This window comes from Rhineura floridana, chromosome 10, assembly GCF_030035675.1.
Source record: "Rhineura floridana isolate rRhiFlo1 chromosome 10, rRhiFlo1.hap2, whole genome shotgun sequence".
Lineage (NCBI taxonomy): Eukaryota > Metazoa > Chordata > Lepidosauria > Squamata > Rhineuridae > Rhineura > Rhineura floridana.
Window position 1 is genome coordinate 38,256,854 of NC_084489.1, and position 20,114 is coordinate 38,276,967.

Consider the following 20,114-nt stretch of genomic DNA (forward strand, 5'->3'; position numbering starts at 1 on the left):
CCTTCCCCTTTTGCAGGCAGGCAAAATGCAGCTATGTGGGAACATCGATTACACAAGGGGTATATATACAAGTGCTGCTATGTGGAAACATCGATTACACATGGATATCTCTCTCTCTCCATGTGTAATCGATGTATATCCATGTATATATATGTTTGGAAATTCAGTAGTGGGCCTGAAAACAGCTCAGCGCCTACGAAACCAAACTGGGAGGGGTTGCTAGTGAGGGCTGGGTTTCCATTGGCTGCACTCACTTGCCGTGGCGCGAGGGTATCTCTAATCATATTCAGCATGTTTTGCACAAGAAATGTCAGCCAGAAAGGGCTATCTGCTCTCTTCGCCAAATTATTCCACGGCAATGGCATGCTCGGAGAGCCCCGCTGCAAACTCTTTTTTGGTGGACTCCTTGATCAGTTCAGCCTCAAGCAGAGGGGAAGGAGGAGGAGGAGGAGGAGGGGGGGGCGGAATTGGAGGCGGCGGCGGCGGCTACTATCCCAACAACAGTGGTGTCCTGCCACAGGCATCCGATCTGTCCTATGGCTTGCAAAGCTACGGCCTTTTCCCAGTCCTGAGCAAACGCAATGAAGGCCCTTCTCAAGGCATGGTCCCTGCTTCTCATGCCTACATGTCAGGGATGGAAGTCTGGCTAGATCCCCCAAGGTCTTTCCGCCTGGAAGACCCCGAAAGCCCGCAGGCTACCTCCTGCTCTTTTGCTCCGAATATCAAAGAGGAGAGCTCCTACTGCCTCTATGACTCCGACAAGGGCCCCAAGGAGGGGACGGCCACCGACTTGTCGCCTTTCCCAAGGTTGAGCACAGAGGTCTGCTCCATGAGCAACGTGTCAGTCACCGGAGTGCCTGTCCCAGGCTACTTCCGCTTGTCTCAAGCCTACGGCACCACCAAGAGCAGCAACAGCAGCAGCAGCAGCAGCAGCAGCAGCAATGGAAGCGGCTACGACAACAGCAACCATCATTACCAGCAGCAGCACCATCCGGGGCAAATGGTTGTTCCTTCCCAGTTCTCCCCGCAGCCTCAAGTGAGCTTTGAGACTCCGGCAGTCCCACCATCAGATCCGGGAAGAAAAGACAGCGAAGATCCCTCCCCACCCAGCACCTTGGCCTGTGTCGTTGTCCAAAGTGGAGAGGAAGAAGGGCAGGGTTCCTCTTCGGCCGCAGAACTTTCCCCTGCTCCTTCAGACAGCAGCAAGCCCTCTCCAGAGAAGGAAACTCTAGGTAAGCAAAACACGCACCCCCACAAAACCAGAAGGGAGGAAGAGGCCGTCCAGAACTGAAAGCCATTCGCCGGCCAAAATGATTTTTCCAGCGCTAGCCCGCAATGGAGGCAGGCTTAGCTTAACCAGCTGAGCAGCCGTTCATATTTGGGCGCTGGGACGCAGTAAAGCAAAATTATTGATATCCATCCTTTCGAGTTTATGGGCCTTAAAAAAACCGACCTAGCGCAAAATGCTAAGGCACAAGCACAGAGCTTTAAAAAAAGAAAGAGAGAAAGAAAGAAAGGCTGTCCTTCCTCGCCTAAAGTGAGGCAGAGGTGCCTGAAGAGATAACATAGATGTTTGTAAAGCGTCCAAAGTAAGCAAGAGGCCGGCGCCAATAAATAACCCATTAACAGGCTAAGTTCTAGTTTACGATCCTGGATGCCTTCTTTTTTCAGCAGCTGCGTAGAAATTCTCCTTCTATGAAGTACTATCAAATTAGGCTGCTGGAGATTGCAGTGCGAACACTCTGCAGCGCTTAACAAGGCTTCTGTGTTGAAATATACTCAGGGTCTTTAGAATGAATGGGAGCTGTATAAGAATGCCTGTTTAGGGCTCATTCATTCATCTCAATGGGGCTTTTGCAGGAGAACTTCCCGCTGCATTGTGCCCTTAAAGGAAAATAAAATACAATCGGAAACTCCTCAGGGTGGACTGTTTAGTTATTGTTTTTCTCATAATTCTTAAATAGAACAGAGTGAAGCATGTTATGCGTTGTGTATATGTTGTGTGTGAGTTCATACAAGGCACACACAAACAAATCTACATATCTGTATCTATCTGTATCAACATCTATATCATATCTATACATAGAGAGAGAGAGAGAGAGTTGGGATTTTTTCCTATCTCGAACTATACATACATATGAATATAAAGAGAAATACGTATGCACGTTTTTAAATATGTGCATCATAAGTGCGTGCATGTGGAACCATCCACCCTACTAAATTGCCAAATAGGTTTAAATATAATGTCTCTAATGACAATGGAAACGTACAGTCTGCTCCTGTGCATTTTTATTTGTCCAAATGAATTAAACTGGTCTGATTCTCGCTGCAATCCCCATACCTGGGCGTAAGCCACATTGAACACAATAGAACTTACTTCTGAGCAAACATGCAAAAGGTTGTACATATGGGATTGCAACCCTTCTTGGCTAGAAGGTTTGGGTACAACAATTTTGAAAAGGACGAAAAACTACAGCAATTTTAGATCAAGTATTTCAGCATTTTCAAGTACAGTAATCTGCCTTTTTGTCTTGAAACAAGCGTTTTGAGAACAAATGGTCAAAATTAAAGCAGTCCTGTAGGACGCCACTGCCAAAGGCATTTGTATGCATCGGTGTCAACTACAAAAGCGGCTGGCTGTCTCCGAGAAGCGAGACGGAGCAAAGTCAGTGGGTTGCAATGCCCTTTCTCACTGTCCTTTGGACGCTACAGTTTAACAGGGACCCGGACAGGGACCCTAAAGGAAGGATATAATGCTCCATAGAGAAGACCTCAAATTTAAATTCCATAGTAAGTACTGAGGCGTCCTTCCCTCCTTCCCTCCCTGCCTCCCTTTGGTAACAATCCCTTTTTCTTACTTTCTCAAAACTAGGCAATTCCAAAGGAGAGAATGCAGCCAACTGGCTCACCGCAAAAAGTGGCAGGAAGAAACGGTGCCCTTATACCAAGCACCAAACTCTCGAGCTGGAAAAGGAGTTTCTGTTCAATATGTACCTGACTCGTGAGCGTCGCCTAGAGATCAGCCGCACAGTCCACCTAACAGACAGACAAGTCAAAATCTGGTTTCAGAACCGCAGAATGAAACTGAAGAAAATGAACAGAGAAAATAGAATCCGAGAGCTCACAGCCAACTTTAATTTCTCCTGATGAACCTAGACACGTATCTTTATGGTTTAAACGGCTAGTACGATTCTCTCCCTCACCCACCGACCTGTCTCACCCCCAACTCCTAAGCCTTCAGCTGCTCGCACCTGTATGGGTTTGAACTTTGCAATTACGTTCTCAGTCTCTCCATTGCCTCTCTGTAATTGATTTTGTTGGGATGAAGCCATACTTGATGCACACTACCCTATGCCTTCTGCTGGCCTTATTGCATTCTCGGTTCTGGAAAAGTCTGACGCTAAGAAAGAGGATTCCAGAACCCAGGATGGCTGTTCTCTCTCCCTCCCCATCTCTCTCCCCCCCCCACATTCCCTTTTCAAAAAATTGAGACAAACCTAACTGAAGGCACATTGCGTTCTCTGCACCCCACACTCCCAGAATGATAGCTGGTGTTCGGGACCTGGGTTGAGGAGTCGTTTTGAATCATTAAAATCTGGCCACACCCTGCTTAATAGGCAACGTACTTCACTGTGCAGCCGATCCAAAGAAGATCAGGCTATAATATGGTGTAAGGAACCAAGGCTGTGCGCCTATTGTTTTGTTTGGTCGTCACCCCCCTTAAAAATGTTGAATGTTACAGCTTTGAAAACGGCCACGAAAATGAGACCTCTTTTGTCCTTTCAGAAATAGTAAAGGCTTTGTGTTTCTTTATTGGATAAATTCTTACACTTTCTGGTTGTAGGTAATGCCTTGAGGTAGTTCTTGCTTTGGATACCTTTGGGTTACCTCTAGTAACGCTTGTCAAGCACATGGAAAGATAGAAACAAATAAATCTCTCTACTTTGGGGAGGAAAAAGTGTGTTATTCTATGTATATGGGATCCCCAGAAGGATTTCCCTGGCTCTGGGAGACAGCAAGGGAGAGAAGATTCCCGTGTTCCCTTGATACTGTGAAGATACATGCGCTGAAAAGGTTGAGCGTGTAGTGCAAAGAGAAGAAATTTTAAAAAATATATGAATACAGATATGTATAAATGTCTATTAATATTAATATTATTGATATTATTAAAATGCCGATACTGTTGGAAGCAAAGCATCCTGTAGCGCTATGCTAAATGTTAGTTCTAGTCCGGTCTGGTCCTTAGCTTCAAGCCGAATACATGAATAATTGTAATGCTGCTGTGCGTGAAAGTAAAACAAAACAGGACAAAATGGAGACTCTGTTTACGTTCTCTTGGAAGAATAAAAGACATGGAGTGAATCCACCTTTTTTAAAAAAAGAAAAAACCTCGTTTGTGACTGTTTATTCTCAGGGTCCTACTTTTAGATCTCCAAGAACTTTTACAACAGGAATAGTTTGCCTGAGCCCCCTGCAATTACTTTAGGAATCTATTTAAATATTACCTAGACGGTCGTAATTTGTCTGGGCCATATAGCAGTGGTGCTGTAAGGTTTGTCGGCTTTTGTTCAGTTTTATGACTTGCTGGTATATCTGGATTGTTGCTGTCTTGGAGGAGTGGTTTTAGCTGACGGTGGAGCTGCAAAGGCAGAGAAAGCCAACAGCTATTTTATTTTAAGTCTACAGGGCTGGGCTTCTTCTTCTTCGTAGTCATTTATTATTATTATTATTATTATTATTAATCTCGCTTTTGAATCCAGGAAGACCCACTATATAAACTCTCCCGCTAGACGTGCTGAGCTATTTGCAACTCCAAAGGACAACCTAGGTGGCTCAAAAAGCACTCTGGAAAGGTGAGCACGTGGGAACGAGGGTCTTGAGCCTTGTTCTCCGGCTTGACCAGCTTCTCCGCCATGTTTGTCCATCCCCCAACCCGCCTGCTTGCGGGTGTGCTTAGGCAGAACATGCTGGCTTGAGGTTCTGTATCGCTGCGTGTTGGCCAGCTCAAGCATCTAGACAAAGGCAAATAGGGTGGGAAGGGTAGAGAGAGAGACAGACAGACAGACAGAGATGGGCGGGGAGGTGATGATGGGAGCTTGGGTGGGCTATATAGCCCCTTCTTCTTCTAGACAGAAATAGACTTTGAATCGGTGCATCTTCATAGTCTGTGTCTATTTAGGAGGGAGGCTTATCTCTCGCGGCCTGTCTTGCCCCGCCTCCCCCCTTTTAAGTTGCATTAATTTTTGCAAGAACGATGTACACAAAAGAGTTCCGGGGGGGGGACCTTTAAAGAAAAAGAAGATAATCAGAAACCAAAGACTACGGGAAATTTGTAGACCGAGATGGCGTCTGTGGTGGAGGAGGGAGAGGGCGACGGCAGTGAGGGAGTCGTGTGGCTGTTTGATTATTTGTCTCCATGTCCCCCCCCCACACTTTCTTTTTTGGTTGTTGTTCTGTTTAGGGTATCCTATCTATACGAACCTGATTCCTGTCGCCTAAGGAAAGCGGCAGTGGGGAGCCTTCTTAATTAGGGGGCTAAGAACTGGTCGGTGGTTTAGGTAGTTTCATGTTGTTGGGGCTGGATGTCAATCTCTCTCTACAGCACGAAACTGCCTTAATTACTTCAGTTTGAAATCGTCAACCGGGTCTAATAATAAGCGCGGGAGTAAATCCTTCATTACTGATACTCATACTTATATTGCCTTGAAGCGCCGGGGAAATCTGGGAAGCGGCCTTTCTCCTGTAGGCGTCAAGTCCCAATGCCATTGTTCCTTTAGGTGCGCCGAAAAATTCCCCTCCTCCCGGGCTGCCTCAAATAAACATTTCAGCCAAGGGGGAAGAGGAAAAGGTTTCAAGGCGCTAGAAGATTGAGATCTTCATGGTTACCTAGGATCAGTTGGCTTCGGGTGTTTGTTCTTTTAATACATATATAATATATATATACACGGATTTCCTTCAAGGTCAGGGCTACATCTTTGGATGCCAGGGCGATTGCTGTTTTTGTTGTTGTTGGGGATCGTAGTTATTATGCCTTCCTATCGCCTTGCTCTTTGCTTCCACTGGGTTGGGTGTGTTTCAGTTACTCCGCTGTAAAGAAAGAGAATCTGATTGCAATTTCCAGGCCTGCTTACTAGAGCCTGGTTCTCTCTCTCTCTCATTATATTTAACGAAGGTACATTACGTGAAGAAACCGCGCTGCCCGCGAGCACAGCCACTCCTACAGCCAGAGAGAGCCCTTGCTCTTCCTTTACTTACAGCGATGGCCTTCAGAATCCGCCTCTTTGCTCAGTTCCTTCTCCTCCAAATCTAACACGGTCCTTCCAATACCGTGTAGGGAATTCAGACTCTAAGGGAGTAAGGGGTCCAAACAAGGAGGCGCAAGGGGGACACGGGAGAGGTAGAAAAAGAGGGGCGAACTCAACTATTTCTCTACGGCTCACAAGGCCTCGGTTACGATCATTATTGGACTGTGTCCGGGCGCCTGCATTTCAGTGAGGCGGAATAAGCAACAGCGACCTCGCTCGGGCTCGCGGCTGCGCTGTGCCATCGCCTTGCCTTTTATGTACAGCAGGCCAGCGAGAGGCGAAGGAGCTGCAGTATCTTGTTTACATCAGATGCACACAGTGTTTACCGCTAGTGTAAATGAGCAAGACCTCTCCCTTGCCTGTGTGCGTGTGTGCTGGGGGTGGTTGGATGCGTGGGTACTGGGAAGGACGTGGGAATAGACTTTCTCTTCGCCCCCCCTCCACGTTTTTGAACGTTTCAGATCTCGGAGTACAATTAAAAGTGGTGAGGAGATCCGATTTGCTTCCTCCACCCACATCCCCTGTTCCATCCTCGTTGAAAACGGGACCCTGTGGCGTGGCTGAACAATTGAAATGGCAAGGCCACAAGATAAGCACGTCGGAGTCTTGTTTGTTTGTAATATGTATATTGTGTATATGTGCCTGTGTGTATGTGTGGGTGGGTGGGTGCGCACGCGCGCGCGCACGAATTCATGTACATTCATGGATCTAGAGGACATACATGTTTACACAACGTGAATCTGTAAAGGGGACATTGCTATATACAATCAGCTATCGTCACGGTTCTGTATACAGAGTCTGTGCTTCTTCTGAATCATTCAGTGTTTGCTTGGTCATTTTTCCCAAACGACGCTTATTAAAAAGCTTTAAACAAGCAAAACAAAACCCAACAACGTGGAATTCTCCATATCTGTGTGAAATGCATGACCTCCTACAGAATATTTATCCAAATCCTAACTAGCTATTTCAAATATATAAATAAATGGTCTGCACATGTGTGTGTGTGTGTGTGTGTGTGTGTGTGTGTGTGTGTGTGTGTGTGTGTGTGTGTGTGTGTGTGTGTGTGTGAGAGAGAGAGAGAGAGAGAGAGAGAGAGAGAGAGAGAGAGAAGTGGGGAGGGAAGGGGAAGGTAATTATGTATATGTAGAGAAACATTTATGTGGGTGTAATATATTTTGGAACATATCGGTTAACTCAGACTCCATGTGAATTAAATATATAAATAAAACACAGACCTGTAACCCCTAGACAGCGATTTTATTTTCCTTTGATCTATTCGGCAGGTAGATTCAAGGACTAAAATAAATCATATATAGTTTAAAAATCATAAAGCTGCAACTATGTGCACACTAACTTGAAATAAATTCCCTTGAGAACAAAATAACATTTCACAACTTTGGCGAAAATATCCCGAAATGGGCGGCTCAGTGCATATGAGTTGGTTATATGCAGTGGCTGCAGTCCTGAATATATTTACTTGGGAGTAAGTCCCAAATTTATGTGTTCAGAGTAAGGACCAAAGTGTAATAGCCGCCTTATTTGAATCCCAAGCATATTTCTGTGGAAGTAATTAACATTTACTTCAACGGGGTTCCAAGAAAGCACTTAATTCGCCTAACATTCAGTTTCTCCGTTTTCTTTTGGTGTCTGTCATTACATGAAAATTAACTATGTGAGTTGCAAAGCCGAGTTATAAAAATAGAGTCTGAAAATATAATATACTGAAAATAAAGTATCCTCATAAAATGAAGAAAATGGCGAAGCTGACATACGCAGCACTTTATATTTTTATTCCTCCATATAATTTCGAACTAAAATTTAACCTACCCACTTTAAATTCTTTAATTGCAATGGCTCAGCAACCAGAAAGTTTGAGGGAACATGTGCAATGTTTATTCCTCTGTAGTACATTGAGCCTTACCCTGCAAGCCTCTACATGTCTACTCAGACGTAAGTCACATAGAATTCAATGGAGCTTACTCCCAGTTAAGCAGGTAAAGGGACTGCAGCCTTATACTGCAACCCTATGCATGTTTACTCAGAAGTTAGTCCCACTGAGTCCAATAGGACTTACTCTCTACTATGCGTCTAGGACTGCAGTAAAGTTCCCTTTTAGGCTTCATCCGAGATGAAAAGCCCTTGCGGTTTCCGAAACCCCAAAAGTAATGAAAAAAACCTTTAGGAATCCTGCTCTTAAGATTATTTTTCTCCTTCAAGGAGGAAGGAAGCTCTGCGAACACATTTCACAACAGCTGACTCTCGATTTTAAACAAAAATGACGTAAGACTTCCGTCTTTCCAGGAGAGAAACAGACTAATAATAATATCCCCCCGTCCTGTTGAGGATATCTCACAAAGGCGATCACATACTTTAGCTATAATTCCATAGGAAGACCTTTGTCTACATTTTTAAATGACTTTGTCGAAGAAGGGGAAGAGATTACCAGCAACGCCCCTACGAAATGGTTCCTGTTTAGGATCTGTGAAATATTAATTGTTTCTTGTAATCGCAAGACCTTATGTCAGAAAGAGAGCCGACTGCCAATTTAAGTTTTTCTCAAGACTATTGGAGAGTTATGAAAGGAGAAAAGAACGCAGACGTGATGTAAAGCTAACCAGAACCATACTTTTTGCGTGCAGAATATTCACACATGAATTTAATTAGCAAAGTCTCCACTCTAAAAAAAATAAAAATAAAACAGAACACAGAGATCCTCCTGTTCCCCTCTCTCCACTGAAAGGACACGGTCTTCTTCTTCTTCTTCTTCTTCTTCTTCTTCTTCTTCTTCTTCTTCTTCTTCTTCTTCTTCTTCTTTCCAAACCGAGAAAGAAAGAAAGAAAGAAGGAATTAAGTGTTGGAATCCTTAGGAGAAAGACAATGAATGCAAATGTCACAGACATCCACCATTTGGTCATTACTTTAATTCACCAACACTGGACTTGATCTGAGGGCCGTATCACCATTTTTGTTTTTTCCAGAGGGCTGTAACCCTCCGCTCATCCCCGATGCTCCAGAGCTGTGTGCACAGAAGCCACTGAACGTGCCAGAGAGAAAATAACTATTTACACCTCAAACCCGATGGCTCGGGAATGTAATCCACCAGCGAGGACCCTGCCTAAAAATGCCTCTAAAGCCAGACGGAGGACAGTCTCCTTCTCCTACGGCTTTCATACATACTTAGGAATTAATCGTCATGAAGAAGATAGCTGTAGACAGAATGTGTTGTTACACTTCAAGGGAGAGACGGAGAGACAGAATGGTTTACACAGGGGATAAAAAAAAAAGGCTCAGTGGCCGTGGATCGGCTGCAGTCAACTTGATCGAGGGGGATGTGTCCTCTTAATTTTTTTCTTCAACATTCCCATGGCTTGATCCCTCCTCTTTAGTTGGTCTTTTTCTTTTACCAAAACAAAAACTAAATACACACACACACACACACAAATGGGTTCCTCGCTTGTCACCCTGCACACAGAAGTTCTTGTGAAGATTGCACAAGTATGGAAGATAATAATTACCTCCCACACCTGCAGGTTAGCAAGTATCTGTGGCAGGACTGAAAGGTCCCGGCTGGCTGTTCCTTGTGCTAAACTGCTACTGAAATATTTCAGGGAGGGAGGGGGCGAGAAAGAAGAGAAAAGAGATTCTCGGGGAATCTGATGGTGGGTGTTTGGACCTACAGTGAGCGATTCCTGGTTGTGGCTCGGATAACTGAGATCGGTGGTGCCAGGAAAGATGCAAATTTCGATATCGATTTGAGATCTTTCTCTCCCACCCCCACCCCCACCCGTTACTGCCCTACTCTTTTCCGTGGTGTGTTAAAGGAGGAGGCAGATTCCCTTTCGAAAGGGGAATCGCGTTGGATTTGACTTTTCCCTGCCAGCGCCAGTTAGCTCTGAACTCAACGGCACAGTATTATTTACAGTGAGTTCCCAAACTAAACACAATAGTATAATTTAACCTTTCCAGACACTCGTAAATTTTTACTGCTGTGAAACACAGCGATGCAACTGAATATGCTCGTAGTTACTGACTTAATAACAACCCCGTGGCTCCCGAAACAATAACTCCTTATGAAATATAATAAATATATATTTAAATACAGTATGCCGCCAATGTTATTTTGCTTTTTTATTGCTTCAATTATTGTATAATTTTATGTGAAGGTCTCCGATCACAGGAAGGGTAGCCTGTCTTTTCGTGTGTGTGCGTGCGACTTTTTTTTTTTTTTTTGCAAGGAACACGGACCATTGATGGGATGATTAATTATGATATAAAATAGTCCGCTTCGAAAAGGTGGCAATACCAAAAAATCTGATCTTTTAATATCATTTGGCCACAATTAAAGCAAACTTTGTCGTATAAGTCGCCTCTCCCTTTGCATAAAAACATATGGCTTTGCTATAAAAATGATGACTGGAAAACACTGACCCATTAATAGCCTGCGGACTGATTTATACTTTATTGTTCTGCTGCCCGGCCATGTGACGCGACGCAGCCAATGGGCTGACAGGCAGCCTTCAACTTATTAGGTGACTGTACTTCTTCGTAAGGACCAAGTTGTTACATGAAATCTGCAGTTTCATAATTTCACCAGGTCTCGCCTCGCCTTTTGCGTTGGGGCTGGGCTTGGATGGCGATGTCTTCTTCGGGGACGCTCAGCAATTACTACGTGGACTCTTTTCTCATTCACGACAGCGAGGAACTGGTGCAGTCCCGCTATGGCTCGGCTCCCCTAGGCCAGCCAGGAAGGCAGGCGACCCTGGGCGAGCACCCCGAATTTACTCCCTGCAGCTTCCAGTCCAAAACGTCCGTCTTCAGCACTTCCTGGAACGCCGTGCACCCGCCGAGCGCTAACAATGTGCCCGCCGTCTACCACCCGTACGTGCATCACCAGGCGCCGATGGCAGCGCCCGACGGCAGGTACATGCGTTCGTGGCTGGAGCCTATGCCGGGCTCCTTGTCTTTTGCCGGCTTGCCGGCCAGCAGGCATTACGGCATTAAACCTGAACCGCTCCCGGCCAGGAGAGGTGACTGCACCACCTTTGACACTCACGCACTCTCTCTGACTGACTATGCTTGTGGTTCTCCTCCAGCTGATAGGGATAAGCAAGCCCACGACGGGGCGTTCTCGGAAAACAATGGCGAGAGCGAGACTAACGGAGAGAAACCCCAGCTGGATCCGAGTAAGTGCCCTTTGCCCCGGCAGGGCGGCTGAACCCGGCGGGGAGGGAGCCGCCGTCCCTCTGGAGCGGTGCGGCAATGGCTGCTGGGTTGCGGTGTGCTGGGTAGGAGCAGAGCGAGAAGAAAATCCTGCGGCACCAGCGAGGTTATCTGTGTGTATCCGTGCGTGTGTATGTTAGACATGTGTGTGTGAGCGCGTACGTGCGTGCGTGCGTGTGTATGTGCGCGTAACATGTCTATATTTGCTGCCATGAGCTTTTTCTGGCCTCACGGTCTCCTTGGCCAGCTCCATCTGTGTGTGCTTCTTAGGTTTAACACGCTGGCCAGTCCACAATGACCTGCCTTTCTCTGTCGCAAGAGAGTGCAGGGGCGCGTCACCAGCGTGTTTTCCTGGGTACACGCTTTGGCTATAAAGCTTGATGGGGGGAAGAGCCCGGCGGGCAGGGTGGGGGGGGGAGAGAAAGGGTGGTGATCCTGGACAACGCAAGTTACTGGGGAGAGGGGCGGAAAAACAAAACATTGGATGTGAATCTGATCCCTTTGTGACGACGGCTTTAGCTGAGAACGCCAAGAGCGACAAGGGGGGGGGGCATTTCTTCCCTCACTTCATTCCTTCACTATTTATTTATTTATCTATCTCCCTATCCATGCAACCCCACCCCACCCTCTTGCTATTGCTAACACCGCCGCTTGCCTTTAAAACTGAACTGCCGGATCAATATTGCCGGCACAACAAATGCTGCCAAATGCAAATCAGTTGGGTTCCCCCCCCTCCAAGCAAGCCAGGCTTAGCCTGAAGTGGCTTTCGGTTCCCTCATCTCCTCGAAAGCTTCCAGCGGTGGCACCAGAGAAGGCCAGAACTGGAAAGTGAAACATTTCCAAGGGCCTTCTTTTTCTCAGGGGTCTTCCACCCGCTCATAGTTTGGGCCAGGGGGAGAAAGAGAAATCAGGCGGTTGGGCTGGGGGGGGGAAGAAAGCAGGAATGGGGAGCTTTAAAACTACACCCTATATAAACACCATGAAGAAGAGACCGGTGGTTTTTGGTTTTTTACTGCGAGTAATTCTACGTGACCTTTCCCTGTGTCTCTGTGTGGTGTCCATTGTGTTTCTGCCATCCTGTGTGCCCGTTCCAAAGGAAAGGAATGTCGTAAACCACCAATACCAGGGCACCTATACTCTTCAAAAGGAAGGTGGCGGTGTGTGTGTGTGTTGGGGGGGTTGCTGTCAAGAGAACCCTCCCGAATTGCTGTGTGTATGTGTGTGTGCGCGCGCGCGTGCAGGTTCTCCCGTCGCCAGCGTTAACCTCTGGCGTCGTTTGCTTTGCAGACAACCCGGCTGCAAACTGGTTACACGCGAGATCCACCCGGAAAAAGCGGTGCCCTTACACCAAGCACCAAACGCTGGAGTTGGAAAAGGAGTTTTTGTTCAACATGTATCTCACCAGGGACCGACGGTACGAAGTGGCCAGGCTCCTGAATTTAACCGAAAGACAAGTGAAAATCTGGTTTCAGAATCGGAGGATGAAAATGAAGAAAATCAACAAAGACCGAGCGAAGGATGAATGATGCTCGACTCCCAGGTTAATCCCGTTTCAAACAGCAAAATCTCTCCCTCCAACGCAACACAACACAATCCTCCCCGGCCCTTCACACCCATACCCTGAGACTGCGTCCAGGCCTCACCTTTTTTATTTGGGGGGGGGTTGTTGCTGTTGTTTTGTCCTTGGCCAATCCAGCTCTTGAATGTACCTCGCCAGCGTGCAGGGAGATGGCTGTGCCCGGGTGCTCTTCTGGAGGTACCAAGATTTACCATTTTCTAATCATAGGAAAGAAAAGGGGGGCATTAAACATGGAAGGCTAATTTGTTGGCTTGTCTAAATCTACCTGTCCTTCACGAAAGAAAGAAAGAAAGAAAGAAAGAAAGAAAGAAAGAAAGAAAGAAAGAAAGAAAGAAAGAAAGAAAGAAAGAAAGAAAGAAAGAAAGAAAGAAAGAAAGAAAACTACCTTTTTAATGCACAATTCTTTACAGACTGTATAGGGTTAGTCGACATAGTTAATTTTATTTTCTCTTTGCGCAGCAGAGAGAGAGAGAGAGAGAAAGAGGTCTGCTCTAATACTTGAACACTGTGTTTTATTGTGGTAATTATATTTGTGACTCAATTTTTGTGCTTGGGTGCTGTACCAGATGTGATTGTGTAAGCTAGGATTCAATTTGAACTCAGGTTGTTTATTATAAAGGTTGCATAGAGTATAGCTCTGTAGTGTAAGGAGTCTTTTTTCTGTATCATTATTAGACAGTTAACCTTGGATTGGGGGGGATTGTTTGCTCTCTTTCAATCCCAGCTTTTAAACACAAATAGGAAAAAATATTCTGGGATAGCCAAGGACTCGTGGACCCTCCAGTTCCTCTGAAGCAAGTCATTTTCGTATGCACACTTGATCTATCTATATATATAGTACAGTCTTCGTCAGTTGTATATATATAATCTATATATTAAAGAAAGAAACCCTTCATAATCAGACTAGCTTGAATATTGTTTTTGCACCGGTAAGCAGTTTTCAGTCATTGGAGCTATACCTATATGTGAAAAAGGTAACTACCTATGGTTTACGTTGAAAGTTTAATCAAATACTTTGATTCTTATTGTAATGAAGTTTAATTTTATTGATAATAAATTATACACTCTAAAAACCTACCTTTTGGTTATTGTAGATTTGTATCAATTATTAAAAAAAATTAAAAGTCCTGGAAGTTATGTTTATGCAGAAGCTACACTGTATATTTTGCAATAGTTACCTCATGACCTACTGACCAAATAGTTGTGTCCAGAATGATATTTAACTTTTTGCTAAATAAAATATATATTGATTCTTTTAAATTTTGTGCTGTTTTAAGATTATTAAGAAGGCAAATCCCACCCATCTCTATTGTGGAGAGGAATCAAAATCTTACCCTTGTTGCACAGTTACTCGAAAGTAAGTTTCACTGCTTTTAGTGGAACTTACTTCCAAGCAATTATGGTTTCATAGCAGCCTCCCTCCAGACATATACACCACAGGGATTTAGGATAACACGATAGCGGGATGATTCTCTTGACCTAACATAAAAGATATTGCACCCAGACCATTCAATCGTGATATCGAACCCAGCACTGGAAAACTAACTATACTAAATATTCTGGATGTCTTTAATTATTTGAGATGCTTTAAATAAACCAACAAACTATAACAGAAAGCAAAGCACCAGGCCAGCAATTTTGGTGACCTTTTGTAGGAATAACCATGTCATCTAGTTAGTCTCTGCCCCCCTTCACTCTCACACAAAATCAAATTGGTTTCCAGAAGCAAATTAAATCCATAGACCAAAACCCACTGGTATAATTTCATCCATATCTTCATACCGAAAGCATTCCCATTGTAAAATCCATCCCAACTGCTTTCTCTGGATCCAGTACGTTTTCGCCTGCAAAATAAACACACTACATTTGACTTCTGCTAAAGATGGACCCTTATCGGACAACAATGGACGTCATAACATTGGAATGATTTTTACCCTTGTTTTAAATCCACGTTAGAAAACCGGGTGTTTGGCAAGGGCGGAGTGGTGGAAATGAACCAATAGTTATAACAAAAACAAGAAAATGTCTTTGGGCGAAAGGTTTGGTTCAAACCGATGAGCAATCAAGTGTTGATTTGAAAGTCAGTCGTGCCTCAGGCAGGCGCGACTTTCCGCTCAGAAATGATCATCCAAAAAAGAAAAGAAAAGGACCAGCTTGAGCAGAATTTTGCACAAGACCAAACACGGACTCTTCAGTAGTTTACTGCAGAAGAGTTTATTTTATAAGCAAAAACAAGCCAGCACACTTCCAGCTTACAAGTCTTAGCAGAAGACGCTGTTAAGAAAATTCAGAGCTATAGAGGGCAATAAAAGAAAATGTCGGTTGTAACCGTTTATGGGGTGTAAAATGCTGCAGGGCTGAAGGCAAGAACGTTCAGTATCTCAGACTGCAAAAGTTCGAAGGTCCAGAGAGGAGGGAGCATTTTTTATTTTTATTGTTTGGGGTTTGTGTAAAAAAAGAATCTCACGATAAAATGCGTTTAATTATCAAAAAGCAAAACAGGTCTTGTCCGCCAGAAAAAAAGAGGGCAGCTCTAATTGATGCCTGTCCCAGTGGTTTGGGATGTTGGGACGCCCTCTGTTGTTGTAGACAGTGGGAACTTCAAAGACTCAGCATTAGAAGTGCGTAATAAATGGCGGGTCTGCAAACTGTCTGGAATTCGGCCCTTAATGAGTTTACAACTGTCCAGCCACAATTAAGATTTTCTACAAAAGACCTTTCATTTGTTTTGTCTGGCTGTTTTAGATAAAGTGGCTCTGCGGAAACAGCTAGTTTTTATTACCCCTGTTCCTCTGAAATGTAGGCTGTAAGGTGAACGCTTATCTTTACTGAATTTGCTGCTGTAACCTTTTATATAATTGCTACTGAATGGCAACGTAGACTGCTGAAGCGTTTGCCCTGGTAGACATCAACTATGTTTACACGTTTATAAGATTCCAGCACCTATTTTACAGCTTGAAATTTCCAAGACCGAACAGCAGATGGCAGTGTTGTTCCATGAAAACAAGGGTGATTTCCGCCATGAAGCTATGGAAAAAATCTAAAATGTCGACTTCCTAGGAGTAGCATATGCGGTTTTGAATCTACTGGTTTGATATTAACAAAGCACAAGAGTATATATGTCCCCAATACTGAAATATATACCTTAAGGCTTATTCGTGTTTAAATATGACATAAGATCAGTAATTGGAAAGGTAAAGTTCAGGGTTTGTATTATTATTTTTTTAACAAAATCATAGTTCAGAACTATATGTCATTACTTAGGGGAAAAACAGATTGATGTTTTCCTCTTGCAGCTTCTAGCTTGTTTGCATGTGTGCATACAGTGTGTGAATATAGCTATGTATGAATATGCATTACTTATTTGACCAGAGTGCAAGGAGGGACATTTTTCATACACAGGAATAGGTTATGTGCGTGCGTGTATGAATCATACCCATATATACTGAAGATATCTTTAAGCAGCTTAAGCTAAGATGAAATATAAATACATTTTGGTTAAATAACCTTTGTATACATTAATTGGCACAACTAGATGCTAAGTATGTATAATGTACATCTAATGTAGAGTCCAGCACAATATAATCGTTTACATTGTGGCTTAGGCAATCCTATACACATTTACCTTGGCGTTACCCCCATTGAATTCAGTAAGGCTTACTTCAGAGAAGACATGTATAGGATTGCACAGTAAACTATTCTGTGCCATACTGAGGTCGTATGAGCAATTTTTATAGCTGGGAAACTCAAAGCACTTGGAACTCCGATGTGGAGGTTGTTGAGTCGTTAAAAAACAAACTCAGTATGGATCTGAAAAATACAGGTAGCCATGTTGTCCATTATAACAAAATGCATAGCGTCAATACAAAGAATTTCTTTATTAGGACCAAGCCGCGTTCAAATGCAGCAGGCGAGCTTTCCAGATCCAAGGAATGGATGCTGCACTGCTAAACATCGCTTGGTCTTTAACTCATAATCAGCCAGTGAATCTCTGCGTGTGATTTCATTCAGCTTTGGGGCAAAATTATCCTGAAATGACGTTCTTTTCACCAGTCAAAGCCGAGACTCGACAAAGTGGCTCGGCTACAAAATTTAATTTGAAAATTACTTACTGGCCACTGAAATTCTTCAGCAGATGTCTTTGCAGCAGTTAAAGGCTCTGCTGGCTTCCTAAGCAATTGCAACTCTGTGGGACCCGATTTAATTATACTATGCAGTTGATAACAGTCTGATACACCACAGACTGAGATGCCTGTACAAATCCGTTCTGGAACTCTTCTTGCACTTTCTTATGATTTTGCTGGTCAGAAATTAATACCTCTCCTTCACGTCTGACTTCGCCGGCTCCATTCATTCCTGCACGACGCAATATACACAAATACACATCCAGGAGGTAGATGAACGGAATGGATGTTTGTCAATAACCCTCTGCCCTACAAATATGTATGCAATGTTCAAAAATTAAAAAGTCAAGGAAGACAAATAATATCACTGAGGAAATGTTTTCACATATTTTTCTGCAAAAAGAATGTTTAGCAACCAAATCGATCCACTGAAGGCAAAGTGTAATTATCAAAATTATTCCATTTTAATTCCATAAGAGGAATCCTGGAGGATAAAGCAACCGAAAACATTTGTCTTCCAAAGAAGAATGGAACTCTGTTATGTACATATTTAAGATGGAACTTACATACCTTTGATATAAACCCCTGGTGGAAAATGTAATTGATATGAACGGATTGCTGGTCATAACAGGTTTAATGTTATTTTTTACTGTCGATTGTGTACTTTTAATATATCTTATCCTCAAGACGTTCACCTATACTGAAATGCAAATGCGAGTGTTCACAAGTATGGTAAATAATTTGTACAATATTTCATTGGATGCTCAAAGGTGAATAAAGGAGAATGAAGACCACTGACATAGTGGAATAAGGCAAATTAGAGAAATATATTTTTCTTGAAATATATTTTTCTTGATGCCACAATAAACCATGCTGCTGCAGTATGACGAGTTGTTTTTTTAAAAAAAATATTGTCCTTGTTATTTCAAAATTGTATTTTGTTTTTACAAACAAGGCTTGTTTAGAGAAGCCTAGAAAGCAGCAGTTTTTAAGTTATTTTTTTTAATGGGGGGTTGGGGGCATATTGGGCAAACAGGGTGATCTAGAGGTTGTACTGGGTTTGCAAAAAAAAAACCGCAGTAAACTTTAAATGATGAAGCAAATAGTATCCATTCCAACCTTTTTTTAAAAAAAGGGACGGGAAACATAGGTATGTTCTAAAAAAAAACACCAGGACATTTCTTTCTCCATGTACCATTGCCAGGAAAAAAAGGCGTCAAAGTGAAGGAGTCCTTTTTTGTTTTTTAACTGTTCATATTGGAAAGCTCCGCTTCTGACGGGATTCGAACCTCACTGAGAAGCGAATTTCATTGACCCAGGATTAGGCTTGAATCTTTATTATCAAGGATCCTCTGTCCTCTGTCCTGGGGCCAAGGGGGCGGGGGCTGCGGGCGTCTTCTCAGTGGAAGTGCTTGGGAGTGCTTGGGAGTATATTTAACATTTCCAAGAGGGGACTTTAAGAAAACGCGATGGGTTTTTTTTCTTTTATGTAATCCCAGCAGAACGGATAAGCACGAACAGGTCTAAGAAACCGCCCCTTCCAGAAGGAACTTGAGAGCTCGGACTCAAAGCCAGTTAACGGTATCCTTTAAAGGCCCATCGATAACATTCTGCCCGGCCTTATCAATACCCAGGTCTAGACTGTTGGTTACGTTTGCCGCTGCTTTCTCCTTGCAGCTTGGCTATGTTGTCACCAGAGGAGCAATTTATTGGTCGAAGGCCGTCGAATGCCGCCTCTTTGATCTGGGTCCTCGTCTTTGGCAGGTTTGCTTCGCCTTCCTTTAGAACTCCTGAGCCTGTTCTAGTTTTCTCAGGAGACTTTGCTTTCATCCTTTTTTAATTTCAAGATTAGTTTGTCGGTGGGTGGATGGGTGAGCGGTATTACTGAGCCCCCGTCTCCTCCATGCGCCTCTTTTCCCCCTTCTTTGGGGTCTCACGGCCATCTTGAGTGCGTTGACCAGCGGCAAGAAAACCAGAGACGTCTCCCTTGATCCACCCAGCCGGTTCGCTCCGGGAGAGCAGAGCAAACCTCGAGGTGCAACCAGAGGGACACCCTCCACTCCCAGGACCGATTTTAGTCCCTATCACTGATCATGATAACCATTCGGGATACTAACATTATGCGTTTCCAAACGGTACCATCACTGCCCAGCCCCATTGCACTGGGGCCTCTGCAGGCCCCTTAACTGACCCCCCTTAACTGACCCCCCTCCCCCTCTCCAAGGGGTTACCAAAATGTACCCGCTCAAAGGCTCCTGCGAAATATGGCGGAGGCACAATTTTCACTGGTGAGAATCTCTTTGTACACACAGGATACCAAACTTTATAATCTAAAGGGAGAATTTCCGGGGCAATCCCATTCTCCTCCTTCCAGTTTATGATGTGCAATATAGCAGGGCCGTAAAAGCTGTCGTTACCGAGCTCCCCCGTCTGAGGGACGGAAACTCGTTTTACGATCCGTTTAAAGGAAGGGTAGGGCGCAACAGCCTCAATGACATGTAGGCTTATTGCTTCGCGGGGGCTGAGAGTTTAGAAATTAAGGAGCCGGTTTATCCAAGATCTGAGGAAAACACATGCGCTGACGCCAGAACGCCAGAGGTATGTATGCATTTACCCGCTGAGCGGAAAGAGCAGAGATGAAAAATAGGGACCCCAGTCCTCCTCCCTAATTATCTGCATCTTTAAAGGTGCTGAAACTCCGTTTTATTATTATTATTATTGTTGTTGTTGTTGTTGTTGTTGTTAGGTGGTGATGATGGTGGCTGAAATATCAACGCTAATAGAAAGAACAAATCCGTGCTAGTAAAGGCAGACCAGCTGCATAATTGCAATAAAACCCCATGGATCTAATCCTGCGGCCAGAAAAAGTAGACACACGACTTTGCT

General features: G+C 44.1%; 2 protein-coding genes across 2 annotated transcripts; both read left to right on the plus strand.

The window, feature by feature from the left end:
• Positions 1 to 307: 307 nt before the first annotated feature.
• HOXA10 (homeobox A10) lies at positions 308 to 3,217 on the plus strand. The gene is made up of 2 exons (XM_061587322.1): positions 308 to 1,232; positions 2,873 to 3,217. The coding sequence occupies exons 1-2, from the start codon at positions 308 to 310 to the stop codon at positions 3,145 to 3,147; spliced, it is 1,200 nt and encodes a 399-aa protein (XP_061443306.1). The 3' UTR covers positions 3,148 to 3,217.
• Positions 3,218 to 10,793: 7,576 nt separating this feature from the next.
• Positions 10,794 to 14,364, plus strand: HOXA9 (homeobox A9). Its single transcript, XM_061587328.1, has 2 exons — positions 10,794 to 11,488; positions 12,813 to 14,364. Exons 1-2 carry the CDS (start codon positions 10,936 to 10,938, stop codon positions 13,049 to 13,051), a joined length of 792 nt encoding a protein of 263 aa, XP_061443312.1. The 5' UTR covers positions 10,794 to 10,935; the 3' UTR covers positions 13,052 to 14,364.
• The last annotated feature ends 5,750 nt before the right edge of the window (positions 14,365 to 20,114 follow it).

Bases quoted from the DNA above. Each gene is read 5' to 3' on its own strand.
- HOXA10 (XM_061587322.1), top strand. From the start codon at position 308: ATGTCAGCCAGAAAGGGCTATCTGCTCTCTTCGCCAAATTATTCCACG. The intron at 1,233-2,872 runs GTAAGCAAAACA...TCTCAAAACTAG, and splicing joins TCCAGAGAAGGAAACTCTAG to GCAATTCCAAAGGAGAGAAT.
- HOXA9 (XM_061587328.1), top strand. From the start codon at position 10,936: ATGGCGATGTCTTCTTCGGGGACGCTCAGCAATTACTACGTGGACTCT. The intron at 11,489-12,812 runs GTAAGTGCCCTT...TTTGCTTTGCAG, and splicing joins GAAACCCCAGCTGGATCCGA to ACAACCCGGCTGCAAACTGG.